This window comes from Crinia signifera, chromosome 19 (assembly GCF_055691185.1).
Source record: "Crinia signifera chromosome 19, ASM5569118v1, whole genome shotgun sequence".
Classification (NCBI taxonomy): Eukaryota; Metazoa; Chordata; class Amphibia; order Anura; family Myobatrachidae; genus Crinia; species Crinia signifera.
The window spans coordinates 52,777,823-52,792,960 of record NC_139226.1 but is presented as its reverse complement, the minus strand read 5'-3'; the positions used below and the strand labels follow the sequence as shown (position 1 = coordinate 52,792,960).

The window sequence follows — 15,138 nt, the reverse complement described above, 5'->3', positions numbered from 1 at the left end:
CATCATTGGACGCTGCTGGATCCAGGTGGGATGCTGGACCGTCCTGCAAAAATCAGGACAGTTGGGAGGTATGCCTTCACAATCTCCCTGACATGCTTTTTCAAACGTAGGCAAGTATGATATAATGTCACCGAGAAGCTCATGTCTGATCTGCATGTTCCTTAAATAATGCTTTGTATGTTTTATTGAAGATGACTGATGGGTCATGATGAACTCTGGGGATTAAGGGTATCTCTGACGTTTTATGTGTCATTTGTAGGATAAGGTGGCTCCATGTGTTATTCTGAGCCAGGAAAATCTATATGTGTGACCTTGCTTTGAAACCTTGCTATTTTTAACAAAATAATATTGACTGATGCCATCCTAAAAGTGAAAAAGGATTAATTGTAATTATTGAGAATGTAAAGCTGGAATCAGGCTCTGTAACTCGCTGACTTCATCACTCCTTACTCTGTCCTGGTTTATAATTATGTCACACTGAGCTGCAATGAAAGGTCAGACTGAGCTTTGCCGTTCGCTGGCAATTAGCCTTTGTGTGCTATTGAGGTTTTTGTTCATGAATAGTGTTATGTCCAGTGCAATATAAAGAGGTTAACATAATTAGGAATGTAACAATCTCATTAGTACAGTAGATATATGTTGAATTGCAGCTTTCATCAAGTGACTGACAGCAGAGTTTTTTTATACCAGATTGAGAGTTGCCTCTCTCATAGCATACCTCCCAACTGTCCCGCTTTTTTGCGGGAATGTCCCAGGGCCGGCAGCGGAAATCTTGGGGCCCGAACACTGATATCTCTGGCAGTGGCGCACGCAGGGGGGAGGGTTCTGAGTACCCAGAAACCCTCCCAGGTCCGCATTTGAAAGCTGAGGGTCCCCTCTTTCCATGGGTACAATAATTTTAAAAATGGGCCCTTGGGAACCAGAGATATCTGACTTCAAAGCAGTGGTCCCCATCCAAGCCTGTTAATTGCTCTTCCCAGTCAGATATTTCAGGTTCTGTATAACTTAGAGTTTTTCTGAAGATCTACTCCAAAAAGCTGGGACTTTCCCCCTTTGATGGACACTAGTAGCTTGTCTCTACTGTGCCCAGAACCAGAGATATCAGCCTTCCAGCAGCTGGTTACTGCTCCAGGTCCACACACCTGGTATGTAGTTTTATATTCTCATTGGCAGATTGCTCTGCCTCCTGAACTCTGATCCCCTAGTCTCCAGTACCATTTGGTAGGTGGGATTAACTAGTTTTTAATTCCATTAAAATCTAAGAAATCTATTACCGGAAACTGGAGATATCTGCAGTCAAGCAAGCTGTCCTCCCACCAGAAAATTATGAATAATAAGCCCACTCCACTATATACTCCTCCTCTGCATATTAAACATCCTCTACCACCCTGGAAGTTATGTATCAGGGCCCCTTCATTCAGCCCAATTCCCCCTTCTCCCACCCCATCTCCCACCGTCTGTGCAGTAAAGGGGTAATTAGTGGAAATTACTGATCCAGGCCCTACATGCTGAGCGGTTGATATAATACCCCCTACCACCCACGGGACATCAACGCTTCCCCCACCCCTACCGCTGGAGGATCGGTAGGTGCCCCAATACATTGCTATGCCCAGGGGTCTACACTGCTGTTGATGCCCCTGTATGCATATATATAAGTATGTGTATATATATATATATATATATATATGTGTGTGTATATATATATATATATTTTTTTTTTATTATTATTATTTATATACATTTGGTCTATCTATAATACTTTAACTGACCCGGCATATACTGGGTCACCTAAGTGTCCATCTCCGTGCTTTGCTCCGCCCCTCTGGAAACCCCCTTCTGAAAATCCTGTGTTTGCCCCTGATCTCTGGGCCCCCCAACACCTCACGCATATTTTTATTACATTGCATATTGAATCTACTGTATTTTTTTATTATTAGAAATAAACTGATAATTAATATTTACCATGCAATATAATAGGGAAGGGCAGATGAGAGAGCGCAGCATTGTGCGTTGTGTGTTGCGTGATGTCACTGAACTCATTAGTACGAGTAGCCAGAGAGGTGACAAGGCAGCCATGCTTAATGCCCCTGAGTCCCCCAAAGCCTTGGGGCCCCTTATCTGGTTGGGGCCCAGTATGAATGTCCCCCTTGACCCCCCCCCCCCCTGTTGCCTGCTCTGCCCGTGTCCCGCACGGGGCTGGCAGTTGGGAGTCCCCCATGAATAGACGCTGTACTGTGCACATCATGCGTATGTGCAGTACCGAGGCTGATACTGTGCATGTGCCGGTACAGGGACTTGTCATATGCATTGTACAGGTGATGGGACCATGATTCAGCTTCCATAGGCTGCTGCTGAAGCAGAAAAAGATACCTATAATATGCTGAAGCAGCCCATAGAAACTGGGGGCCCTAAACTAAAATTTGTCTTGGAAAAACTCCAGCCAGAGGACACCCTAAAAAAAGGGGAGCCCCTAAGAGATACTGTCCCCCTGCCCCCCCCCCCCCCCTTAATCTGTCTCTGGCGAGGGGACCCCTTGGTCAGTCCAGGACTCATACACCAATACCCCACATACTCCCAATGGGATAGATAGATAGATAGATAGATACCATAGCTAGATAGATACAATAGATAGATAGATAGATAGATAGATAGATAGATAGATAGATAGATAGATAGATAGATAGATAGATACCATAGCTATATAGATAGGATAGATAGATACCATAGCTAGATAGATACGATAGATAGATAGATAGATAGATAGATAGATAGATAGATAGATAGATAGATACTATAGATAGATACCATAGATAGATACCATAGCTAGATAGATACTATAGATAGATACGATAGATAGATAGATAGATAGATAGATAGATAGATAGATAGATAGATAGATAGATAGATAGATAGATACCATAGATAGATACCATAGCTAGATAGATGCTATACATAGATACGATAGATAGATACCATAGCTAGATAGATACTATAGATACGATAGATAGATAGATAGATAGATAGATAGATAGATAGATAGATAGATAGATACAGTGGCATAGCTACATATGTGGCAGCCACAGCTTGGGGGAGTAGCACCAGCAGGGTCTGTGGTGGGCGCCGCTGGCTGAACTGACAGATGACCCAGGCAGCAGTGAGTGCTGAGCTGGTCACGTGCTGTACATATCTAATGAGTGGGGACCCAGTGCATTGCATATTAGCAGGTCCCCACCCCGTGCATATCTAATGAGAGGGTCGGGGATCCGCTCATTAGATATGCACGGAGCGGGACCATCTCAGTGCTCATTGCTGCCTGGACCGCTATGCCACTGATACTATAGATAGATACTATAGAAAGATAGATACTATAGATAGACATGGTAGATAGATAGATAGATAGATAGATGGATGGATAGGTAGATGGATGGATAGATACCATAGCTAGATAAATACCATAGCTAGATATATACCATAGATACATACATAGATACGATAGATAGATAGATAGATAGATAGATAGATAGATAGATAGATAGATAGATTAAATAGATAGATAGGTAGATAGATCTTCCTGCTTATTTATATAATGTGAAAACGTTTTATTACATTATGATAAAACCCAAATAGAACAAGTGGAATGCACATCCTGTAACCCCGGGGTAGTCAACATGTGAACTAGATATACCAGCATTCCCTGTCACAGTTTCAGCATGCCCTAATTGCGAGTCTGTGGCAGCACATGTAGTTCCACAACAGCTGGGGGGCTGCATGTCGAATACTCCCGCTGAGCGCAAAAAGACATTACAAGGAGAGAGTAGAATGTGGCGTTATCTCTGTTCTCTCTCCTGTGTCTAGTAAATAAAGTATCAGATTCATGATTAATTATTAGATTACATAATACAATTGCCTTTGCATCATATAGATTGCTAATAAAATCTCTGCCGCATTATATTATGACTGCGTTTTATGGTTGTATAGGAAGTTACTGAAGTGCAGGTAATAAAATGTTTTGCCTTTATGGAAAGAGAAGAGAAGAATGAAATGCAAGGGACTTGCGGAACAGATAATCCTATTTCAAGGGTTTTCTAATATTGTTACAGTTATATTTGTGGACTATTTATGTAGAGACAAAAAAAAACCTGTACTGAAAATGGGCAAATACATTTAACAGCTTGAAAAAAAAAAAACTGCAGAGAAGAACATTCAACCAAAATGAAATACTAACTAAGGCATTTAGTAGTAAGAAGCATGTGCAGTAATATTACCATTGACCACTAGGTGGCATCCCTCTGCAGGATACTCTTTTTGTAAAATATTACAGTATGTGTATAATTGAGAATATACATATTTTATCCTCATATTCTTTTTAAAATAAGCTTTTAAAGCATTTTAAAAAATGATAAATTCCAAGCATGATAATATTGTAAATATATTGTATTTCATTGATGTTGCACAGCACTTGGGTCTTTATCTCCTTAATCCGAGTGTTCTGATTTCCTCCCAATGAGCCTGATTCTGGTTTACTCTGTAAGCTTACCAAGTTGCAGAGTGCCCACCCCATCACCCTGCTGAAAAATCCCCCCCCCCCCCCAACCATGCAAGGGGATATGTTGTGCTAACAAATGCCCTCGCATTTGCCCACCGCAGAAGTGGCAGACAGGGTGGCAGTTTAATAACCGATGCAAACACATAGAAACCAAGAGTATCCAACTACAGTATTTCAGAGGAGCAAGGGCACTACAGGAAAATGAAGGTGGAGTACCTATATAGTGTAAGGCAGGTATAGGATTAAGGGACAGATGTACTAAGCTCACAGAGAGTGATAAAGTGGAGAGATATAAACTATCAACCAATGAGCTCCTGTCATTTTTCAAACACATCCTTCAACATGGCAGTTAGGAGTAGGCTGGTACTTTATCTCTCTTCATTTTCCAAAGTTTAGGGGCCAATTCAGTTCTAATCCCTGGGATTTGAGTTTTCCAAAGCAGGGTTACCGCCCCCAATTGGCTGCAGGGTGTCCATCATCTGCATACTTACATTCGGGATGCCAATAGTCTGGATACCGGTCTGAGAATTCTTATGTTAGCTCTCTGGTTCTGGTCTTCTTCCCCGTAGTGGCGATGCCAACAGTGGTATTCTTACTGCCTTCGGCTAACCACATCCCATTACAAGGTATCACAGTCTAGTATTGTATAGAGGTGTATAGGTGTAATACTAGCTTGTAACATCTTATCATACGTTGTGAGATGTTTATTGTTTTTCATTAGCATTTCACTCCAAGCCACTCTATCTTCTGTATGTATGGCCAGAAGGACAGGACTGATATTTTAGGATACATCTGCACCGTTGCCTTTTTTGCAATGGTAATGCCATAATCCTTTATTCTACATAAATCCTGCATTTTAGCATTTATCCTATGTGTACCATAAATATATAGCTGATCAGCTCTGCAGTTCTCCATAAACAAGTGACTTGCATCTATGTAAGACTACTTGTAGTGAAATAGTTAAAGGGGTCTTGTTTGGTGGGCATTGTATACTCTCCTTAGTATTCCACAGACATAGCACTGAACATAGGCAACGTGTAAGCCAAGTCCTAGCTTTGTGAAGACCTTCCCCAGTTCTGTGCAACGTCTTTATCAAAGCTCCTTGTCTCCTGCAGCCACAGAAAATAATTCTGGTGACGATTACAGTGTTGGGGGTCTATTTACTAAGCCTTGGATGGAGATAAAATCTGCAGAGATATAGTACCAGCCAATCAGCTCCTAACTGCCATGTTACAGGCTGTGTTTGAAAAATGGCAGCTAGCAGTTGGTTGGCTGGTACTTTATCCCCGACCACTTTACCCCCATCTAAGTAAATGGACCCCTTAGTCTTATTGGTTGGATATATATTATCATCATCAAACTGTTTTGGATATATACTATGGAAAGTTTGCAAACCTTAACAGCGTGCTCATGCTGCATGGTCTGCATTTGGTAATGAAATGCTCTTAGACCATGCGTGGCCAAACGGTGGCCTTTCAGCTGTCGTGAAACTACACATCCCAGCATGCCTTGCCATAGTTTTAGCATTCCCTAATAGCAAAACTGTAGCAAGGCGTGATGGGACTTGTAGCTTCACACCAGCTGGAAGGCCATAGTTTGCCTGTATTGGACTTTTAAATATACTGTATGTGTCAGCACATACAACATATGTACTTGTAAATGATGACATTTGGGGGCTTATGCAGGGTTGACCATAACTATATAATTTGCATTCATTAAAAAAAGCCTTAATTGCAGCTGTAATGCAAAGCAGCAACAATCCCAAAACGTCAGTCCACAACCGTAGCATAATAACTAAACATCAGTAAAAGTGATAAAACTACTGTAACAGCAAAAATAACTCCTTTTCTAGTATATGACAGAAACTACAGTAGTAAGAAGAGGTGAAGCCACAGGGGACTTTGGGAGTTTTGGGGATATCCTACAAATTGCGTGTCATTTTGGCTCCAGAAAGCAGGAGTGCCCCAAAACTTTTTGGAGAGAAGGTACTTATGAATAAGAGAAATATACTATATGCTTAAGCAAAGGTGAAATACTGTAGGTATCAGTAGAGCATTTGTTACCAGCCAATCACAAGCTGTTTGCCAGAGCTGGGTTCTGTCCTCTTCTAGCATTTTCACCTGCCACTGACAACCCCCAATAATACAGCTTCCTCAGGGGTGTATGTATGGTGCCCTGGTCTGCATGCGCTCCCAATTGCACAAACAGGCCATTAATTCACTTTGGCTTACATCATCTCTACTGTGCAAGTGCAAATCACTGGGGAATTGTCCGCAATGCTATTTACTCAATGATTTCTGCAGCGCTAGCCGACATGGGGCTTTGGAAAGGTACAGAAAGTATAAATATGGGCTGGGAGTGCAATATGGGTCTCACAGAAATCCAGGGCCAGTGTGCACCCATTCTAGATACGCCAATATCCTATAGACCTGTTGCATATTAACCATCCCTACCTTGGAGGGAGGAGAAAGATAAATAAAGTAATAACTGTAAACGAAGAATGTCCACTTAATAAGTATGTAAAACGTAGTAGGATGTGTTCCTATAATATGTCTATTATTTACAGATTATTGCATACCAACCTTATGGGAAATCGGTGGACTGGTGGTCCTATGGCGTCTTACTGTATGAAATGCTGGCAGGACAGGTATGTTTGTCTGCTGAAGCAGATGCTACCTTTACAATGTTCTATAAGGCGTATTGTGCACATACAGTATATGGTGTATTGCTGTCTTGCACTCAGTTCGGTGCCCTAGACAAGATTTTACATTGTGCCCATAGTGGCAGAATGCCGGGCTCCTGGAGCAATGGTGCCCTAGGCCTTCCCCTATGCTTGGTTCCCCTTGATAGATGTACAGTTTCTAGATAGACCGTCAATAGGTCTAAGCCAAAAGGTAGACATGAATTAGGTAGATAGGGTCAAAAGTATCGACATGAAATAGGTAGACACGTGACAAGGCCGACATGGGTTTTTCATGTTTTTTTTTTAAACAGCTGTTTCTTACTTCACCATCCATGTCGTCATAGAGGGAGAATATAATAGTACGCTGAGCGTAGTGGTGCACCGGGCCCGAAGCATGGCGAGCCATAAGAGGTCACGCATTACACCAACTGGGGGTCCATGTCGATCGGTGTCTACATTGAGACCAAAAAATTGTGAAAAACTCATGCCGCCCTTTTCTTATGTCTACCTTTTGACCCTGTGACCCTTTGACTATTTCTATGTTGACCTTTTGACCCTGTCGACCTATTGGATGTCCACTTTTTGGTGTCAACCTATTGACTGGCTATCTATGGATTATCCATTCCTGGTTGTGCTTGCAGGCTTGTGTATTTATTGTTTCCCTGACCATAATGATACCAGCCCAGTAAAACATTCAGCCTGGTTCTGGCTTGCTCAGCATCTGGGTACTGCCCTGTTGTGATGGTACGGGCTCTGTACATGCCCATATTTGCGGTACAGGGTCTGCACGTGTGCACATTTGCGCATGTGCAGACCCCTTGTGCAAAAGCCTTTGGCGAGTATCACAACCGCCGAGGCGTTGGCACGGGTACAGGAGGGAGGGGGCGGGCAGGGGGCTGCATCTGGATGAATGCCCAAAGTTTTATGGGCATCCCCACAAAAACACTGGGCATAACCCTGGGAACGCAGGCAGGCTGATGCCTACTTGGGGCGGACAGCATGACGCCAGCACCCGTCCCCTTATCGGCGGATAGCAGCTGTAATAAATGTTAATTCAGACTTACTTTTATTACTGAAGGCAGGAGAAATCATCCGATGGTGAGCAACTATCGATTGATCTCCCCTGCTAGCGTCCGCATGCGAGGGGATATGTTAGCGAACACATCCCCTCGCATGCTAGTGAAGGTACGCGCGAGGCAGCCAATATACGCTTCCTAGCGAGCCAACCTAAATCAAGGCCCATTATCTGCTGCTATCCTGAAGAATCAGGTTACACTTCAGCAGAGAAATCATATAAAAGATAATCAAATCAAAACAGAAAATATTACTCGCATTAACAAACAATGAATATGCAAATCTGCGGGAAATAAACCAGAACAATGCAGTCAGTTCAAAGAAATGATATCGCGTCTTACTACTGATTAAAGAGGTTAACGCTACGGTCTCCTTTGTACTTGTGTATTTTTAGAGCAGGATTTAGAAGGTAAAATTAGTATAAAACTGTCATGTTGAACATAAGACTATTTATTATTCATCAGCACATGAATTATGTACATCATGAACTAATGTCATGTTTATTTTATCCAATATGAATTATGCTGCTAGTATTTACCCATTCTAGAAGAAGAATGTTGTAAATAATTTCTCTGTTTTCTCCCCATACACAAGCCACCGTTTGATGGGGAAGACGAAGACGAGTTATTCCAGTCTATTATGGAGCAGACGGTATCTTACCCCAAAACCCTGTCCAGAGAGGCTGTCTCCATATGCAAAGGGGTAACAGTCCTATATTTCACTGCTCATAGATTGCATTTATGTTATTTTCAACGTTGCTTAGCCACACCTGGAAATGGGACTTTGTAAATTAACTACTAATGTGTCCAATCAGTATAAGTAATAGATATACTAAGCCTCACACACATGCATCCACACTTCATTCACGCCAACTTATCGGACTCAGACAACAGAATTGGCTTGAAAGGGGTCAGCTTTTTATTTTAGGGGGGTGACTTTTTGAAACAAGATATGATAAAATGAGATTTTATGTCTAAATTGTGCATGTCAGTGAGGCAGGGATGTGCCGCTGTCAGTGAGGCAGGGATGTGCCACTGTCAGTGAGGCAGGGATGTGCCGCTGTCAGTGAGATAGGGATGTGCCGCTGTCAGTGAGGCAGGGATGTGCTGCTGTCAGTGAGGCAGGGATGTGCTGCTGTCAGTGAGGCAGGGATGTGCCACTGTCAGTGAGGCAGGGATGTGCCGCTGTCAGTGAGGCAGGGATGTGCCACTATCAGTGAGGCAGGGATGTGCCGCTGTCAATGAGGCAGGGATGTGCCGCTGTCAGTGAGGCAGAGATGTGCTGCTGTCAGTGAGCCAGGGGCCAGGGATGTGCTGCTGTCAGTGAGGCAGGGATGTGCCTGTGTCAGTGAGCCAGGGATGTGCCTGTGTCAGTGAGCCAGGGATGTGCTGCTGTCAGTGAGCCAGGGATGTGCTGCTGTCAGTGAGCCAGGGATGTGCTGCTGTCAGTGAGGCAGGGATATGCCACTATCAGTGAGGCAGTGCACATGGGACCGCACATCGCCATTGTCCGGGGCTATACTCATGGAGCGATCAGTGCTCCATTTCTAAGCAATCTAGCCAGATTGCTTAGACATGGGATGAAAATCGCCCTGTGTGTATGCCCCTTTAGATGAACACATTGTACAACTCTGCAAGTATTTATTTACAGTAATCTTTGTTTTTGCAGTTGCTTACAAAACACCCCTTAAAGCGTCTTGGATCCGGCTGTGATGGGGAACATGATATACGTGAACATGCTTTTTTCCGTTGGATTGATTGGGAGCGCTTAGAACGTCTGGAGATCCAGCCTCCTTTCAAACCACGTCCCGTAAGTGTTCTTTTCATTGAAATCCAGTTACAGCATATGTTTTTTTGGACAATAGTAATTAATAGTTACCTTATTCAGTTACCTATACAGAAGCAATGTATTTATTGCACAGCGCTTTAGAGACTGTAGTCCCACCCACATGGGAGGGAACTATGCAAATCCTCCTATACACACAAACCGTAACCTTACTCCAAGAGGACCAGACTGGTTTAGCATAAAACAGAGCCATCCTTACCAGCTCATAGATAGCAGGCATCATGATAGAACCTGTGGCCCCAGTCCCATAAGGCATCTCTGTGCCACTGTGCTGACATTAATGCATTCTTATTCATTTTCTGGGATTGGATTTAATATCGTGTGTAAATAGATGATGTTTCAGAAAATATCTAAATGTTTGCTATAGAATATCATTGCCGTTTGATCAGGACACTAGTAGAACCCAAGTGTCCTTGCAGATATCCCAGGGATGAAGGGGGAGGTACAATGCACCTATACATGATAAAACGTTTGGTTTAATACTCAGCAAATAGGCGCTCCCCTTTCTGGACACACAGGGGTTTATTGTAATAAGATTAAAACAATACTTCCCTTTTTATGTGTTCTCCTTGTCTTCTCGTGGGAAAATGTTTCCAGATTTCAATAATTCCAGGGGGTCTATGTCGTCACGATGAGTATATGAAAATGAAACACATAGGCATATATGCAATAGGTGAATCAGGATAAATTGTTATCGTTTATGTATATTCTCTGAGGGAAAGATGCGTACCAAACTCACATGAGTAATGGTATGATGACACATGTAAAGGTATCTTTATAAAGATGAAAGGCGGCGTACCGGTACTCACGGTATGTGGTGGGGTGATACGCTCGTAAAGGTTTCTTTTCTTTTGCAAATAAAGGTATTTATTGTAGTACAAACAGGATAAAAAATAAAATACAGCTAAAATCGTTGGAGGCTTCAGTAGGGTGTATGAGATATAACAGTGCTTCCCAGAGAGACCAAAGATCCGGATCTGCACCTATACACGAGTCTGACATGGAGACTTCAGTGTTGGGTTGTAGGCAGGAGAATTAGGGCAGTCATGATCTGCTGTAATTAACTTTATTAATTAGCCATTGAATCAAGTGACTGCACTGACCAATAACAGAGATAGTAAAGCCTAATAACAGTCCTAACTAAAAACACATACAAGACGGGATGTACTAAGCACTAAAATGCTGTTAAACATCTTATTTATAGACATTGCCAATGGAAGCATATTGGCTATTTTCTGCAATGAGTCCCAGGGGAGGGATCCAGTGAGATCCCTCTACTTGTACTTACACCTCCACTCACATGCGGCCGCACGGAGGAAAACTCAGTTGACGGTTGCTCACCACTGCATGATTTCTCTAGCCTTCGCTCTGAAAAGTAAGTCTATACTTACTGTTCAGATGCACGCTATCCTGGAGAAACGGGGGTAGGTGCTGACGTCATGAGACATCAGCCAACCGCCCCGTGGATGCAAGGGCATGCCCTCGTTCACAATGGTACGCCTAGCATTTTTGCAGGAACGCCCATAAAACTCTGGGCATACCAAGCCCACTGCATCCGGCCCATGCCCACCCTTTCCCGCCCACCATTGAGTGGTAAACTCGCCAAAGGAGTTAGCTCCTGGGGTTTGCACATGTGGATATTCGTGCATGCGCAAACCAACACCATCGGGACCGGGGTTGAATTCGGACTTGAGCGAAAAGGTCTGAATAGTCCCCTATGTTCACAAAAGCTATGCAAAAGTTTGCCATAGACAAATACATTAAGCTACATATATATTTTAATATACACATTTTACCCCACCATACACTACATTGAAATAAGTTGATGTTCAGTGTAACCATTTAACATATATGATCCTCTGTTTCTTAGAGCTCAACATTATGTATTTTAAGCCTGAACAGTACAGAGGACCGGATGCACTAAGATTCAAAAAGTGATACAATTGAAAGTGATAAACAACCAGCCAATCAGCTCCTACCTGATATTTTTCAAACTCAGCCTGTGACATGTCAGGTACTGTAGGAGCTGATTGGCTGACTGTTTATCACTCTACATTTTTTCACTTTTTTGAAGCTTAGTGCATCTGGCCCACAATCAGTCTTTCCACTCTATATTCAGGACCAATGGCTGTTATCCGCTACAGTTTGGCTTGTTCTTCTCATTCTGTTTTCTGTTACAGTGCGGGAAGAGTGGCGAAAACTTTGACAAGTTCTTCACTCGAGGCGCTGCAGTTCTTACACCTCCAGACCAAATGGTCTTAGCCGGTATCGATCAGAGTGAATTTGCCGGATTTACGTTCATCAATCCAGAATTCGTCCATACCAATCCTCATAGCCCAGTGCCCATTTCACTGGTGTGACCTCTCCAGTCTACCACAGGGAGCAGATGGATTTTTCTATAGCCCCAGTCCTTTGGCCAGCATGGTATACTTGATAACAGCTTTCTTGGCAATTTTGCCCCCTTTTTTCCTCCTCCTTCCCTCCCTGCATCTTGGAAAAGCACTCAGTGTTGTAACGTGCTGTGTGAGGGGGCCAGGATGCAAAAGTGAATCCATTCCTACGGGATCCGACACTGATCTGGCATTTCACTCCGTTTAGACCATGTGAAATAGCTCATGAAGTTTTACAGTTGTGTCTGTGTTTCCTATGGGTTGTTCAGTGTCTCCAGCAATCACGATAAAGAATGAAGCCGTTGAAGATAGGTTACCAAGTCATGTGCGCGAATCTGGAATGGAGATTCATTTTGATTTCACTCTTGGAACTTGAATACGATGAGAGCCTGGGAGTCTGCGATGCTGACGTATGTTCATACTTGAAGTTATACTGGATTTCAGATAAACAATAAGTGAATTTCCCATTTACTTTTTTTTCACAACCCCCAATTGGAATGGAGTAACCACTGGCTGCATCTTCCCCCAAAATTGCATCTAGCACTGCCATGCATGGCCATTTAATATATTTGTATGTGTATAATAGATCTAGATGTTATTATGTACATGTAGACAGGCAACCCTTTCCTCTCTCTGACGACTCCCGCACACAATAATATATGTACTATATACTTTGATCATCCGCTTATGTGCATGAGCTGTGAGAGATCATACCGTGTATACACACGCTAGTTAGTCTGAAACATTTTGAGTCTTTCTGGACTTACTTGGTATAGAAATAGTGGACCAGAACATCTAAGGCAGGATAACTGGTTTGGGCTTCCATGAGTGTGTTTTGATACGTAGTTTCTACAGTTATGGCCTGGTACATCGTGGTTTACAACGCGCCATTGAGGGCTCTGACTCGCGAGTTGCAGATCACGTTATGTCCTGCGTTATGTACCACGCCATGCAATACATAGTTTAACCACTGGGTGACTAATGCTCCACGTTAAGACTTTACGCTACGGATTTTTGCTAACCACTTTTCACTACGGATTTTGTCCTTACTTTACGGACAGATTGTTTTGTATTTATTCGCAGAAGCAGCTACGTACGGTCATTTATGTAATTGGTACAGAAGCCATGCTAACCTTTGCTATTGCTGGATGACTACTTAAAACATTATTTGAGGACCTACAGTATCATACTTTACACTACGGATTTTGTCCTTACTTTACGGACAGAGTTCTTTTCTTTTATTCGCAGCCGCAGTGACGTACTGGATGGTCATGAACTGTATTTGATTGGTGCAGAAGCCATGTTAACCATCTGCCAGGAATGAAGTCACAGGCAATAGTGGCCTAGCGGGTAGAGGCACGGCTTCACTATCTCAGTATCAGTTGTTCGATCCTCAGTTGATTACATTATATTTTTATTTTTTAAACGTTTTTTTTCGCAAAATAGATTTAGCTTTTCAGGTAAAACTCCTTGCCTTGAGGACCGTGTTTCGGGATTAAATTCGCTAACCATTGCTAACCAGCCACTTTTCACTACGGATTTTGTCCTTACTTTACGGACAGATTGTTTTGTATTTATTCGCAGAAGCAGCTACGTACGGTCATTTATGTAATTGGTACAGAAGCCATGCTAACCTTTGCTATTGCTGGATGACTACTTAAAACATTATTTGAGGACCTACAGTATCATACTTTACACTACGGATTTTGTCCTTACTTTACGGACAGATTGTTAGTACAGTATTTATTCGCATTAGCAGCTACTGTACGTACGGTCATTTATGTACTGTAATTGGTACAGAAGCCATGCTAACCTTTGCTATTGCTGGATGACTACTTAAAACATTATTTGAGGACCTACAGTATCATACAGTACAGGTACTTTACACTACGGATTTTGTCCTTACTTTACGGACAGAGTTCTTTTCTTTTATTCGCAGCCGCAGTGACGTACTGGATGGTCATGAACTGTATTTGATTGGTGCAGAAGCCATGTTAACCATCTGCCAGGAATGAAGTCACAGGCAATAGTGGCCTAGCGGGTAGAGGCACGGCTTCACTATCTCAGTATCAGTTGTTCGATCCTCAGTTGATTACATTATATTTTTATTTTTTAAACGTTTTTTTTTCGCAAAATAGATTTAGCTTTTCAGGTAAAACTCCTTGCCTTGAGGACCGTGTTTCGGGATAAAATTCGCTAACCATTGCTAACCAGCCACTTTTCACTACGGATTTTGTCCTTACTTTACGGACAGATTGTTTTGTATTTATTCGCAGAAGCAGCTACGTACGGTCATTTATGTAATTGGTACAGAAGACATGCTAACCTTTGCTATTGCTGGATGACTACTTAAAACTTTATTTGAGGACCTACAGTATCATACTTTACACTACGGATTTTGTCCTTACTTTACGGACAGAGTTCTTTTCTTTTATTCGCAGCCGCAGTGACGTACTGGATGGTCATGAACTGTATTTGATTGGTGCAGAAGCCATGCTAACCATCTGCCAGCAGTAAAATCACAGGCAATAGTGGCCTAGCGGGTAGAGGCACGGCTTCACTATCTCAGTATCAGTAGTTCGATCCTCAGTTGGTTACAT

At 42.6% G+C, this 15,138-nt stretch overlaps 1 protein-coding gene across 1 annotated transcript in view; it reads left to right on the top strand.

Annotated features, from left to right (window-relative positions):
• Positions 1 to 13,633, top strand: part of PRKCG (protein kinase C gamma) — a 303,415-nt gene extending 289,782 nt beyond the window's left edge. Inside the window, exons 15-18 of the mRNA XM_083162596.1 lie at positions 7,113 to 7,193; positions 8,898 to 9,005; positions 9,972 to 10,112; positions 12,329 to 13,633. Of these exons, the coding sequence (XP_083018722.1) occupies positions 7,113 to 7,193; positions 8,898 to 9,005; positions 9,972 to 10,112; positions 12,329 to 12,508 (510 nt within the window). The 3' untranslated portion in view covers positions 12,509 to 13,633. The remainder of the gene's footprint in view (positions 1 to 7,112; positions 7,194 to 8,897; positions 9,006 to 9,971; positions 10,113 to 12,328) is intronic.
• Positions 13,634 to 15,138: the final 1,505 nt, after the last annotated feature.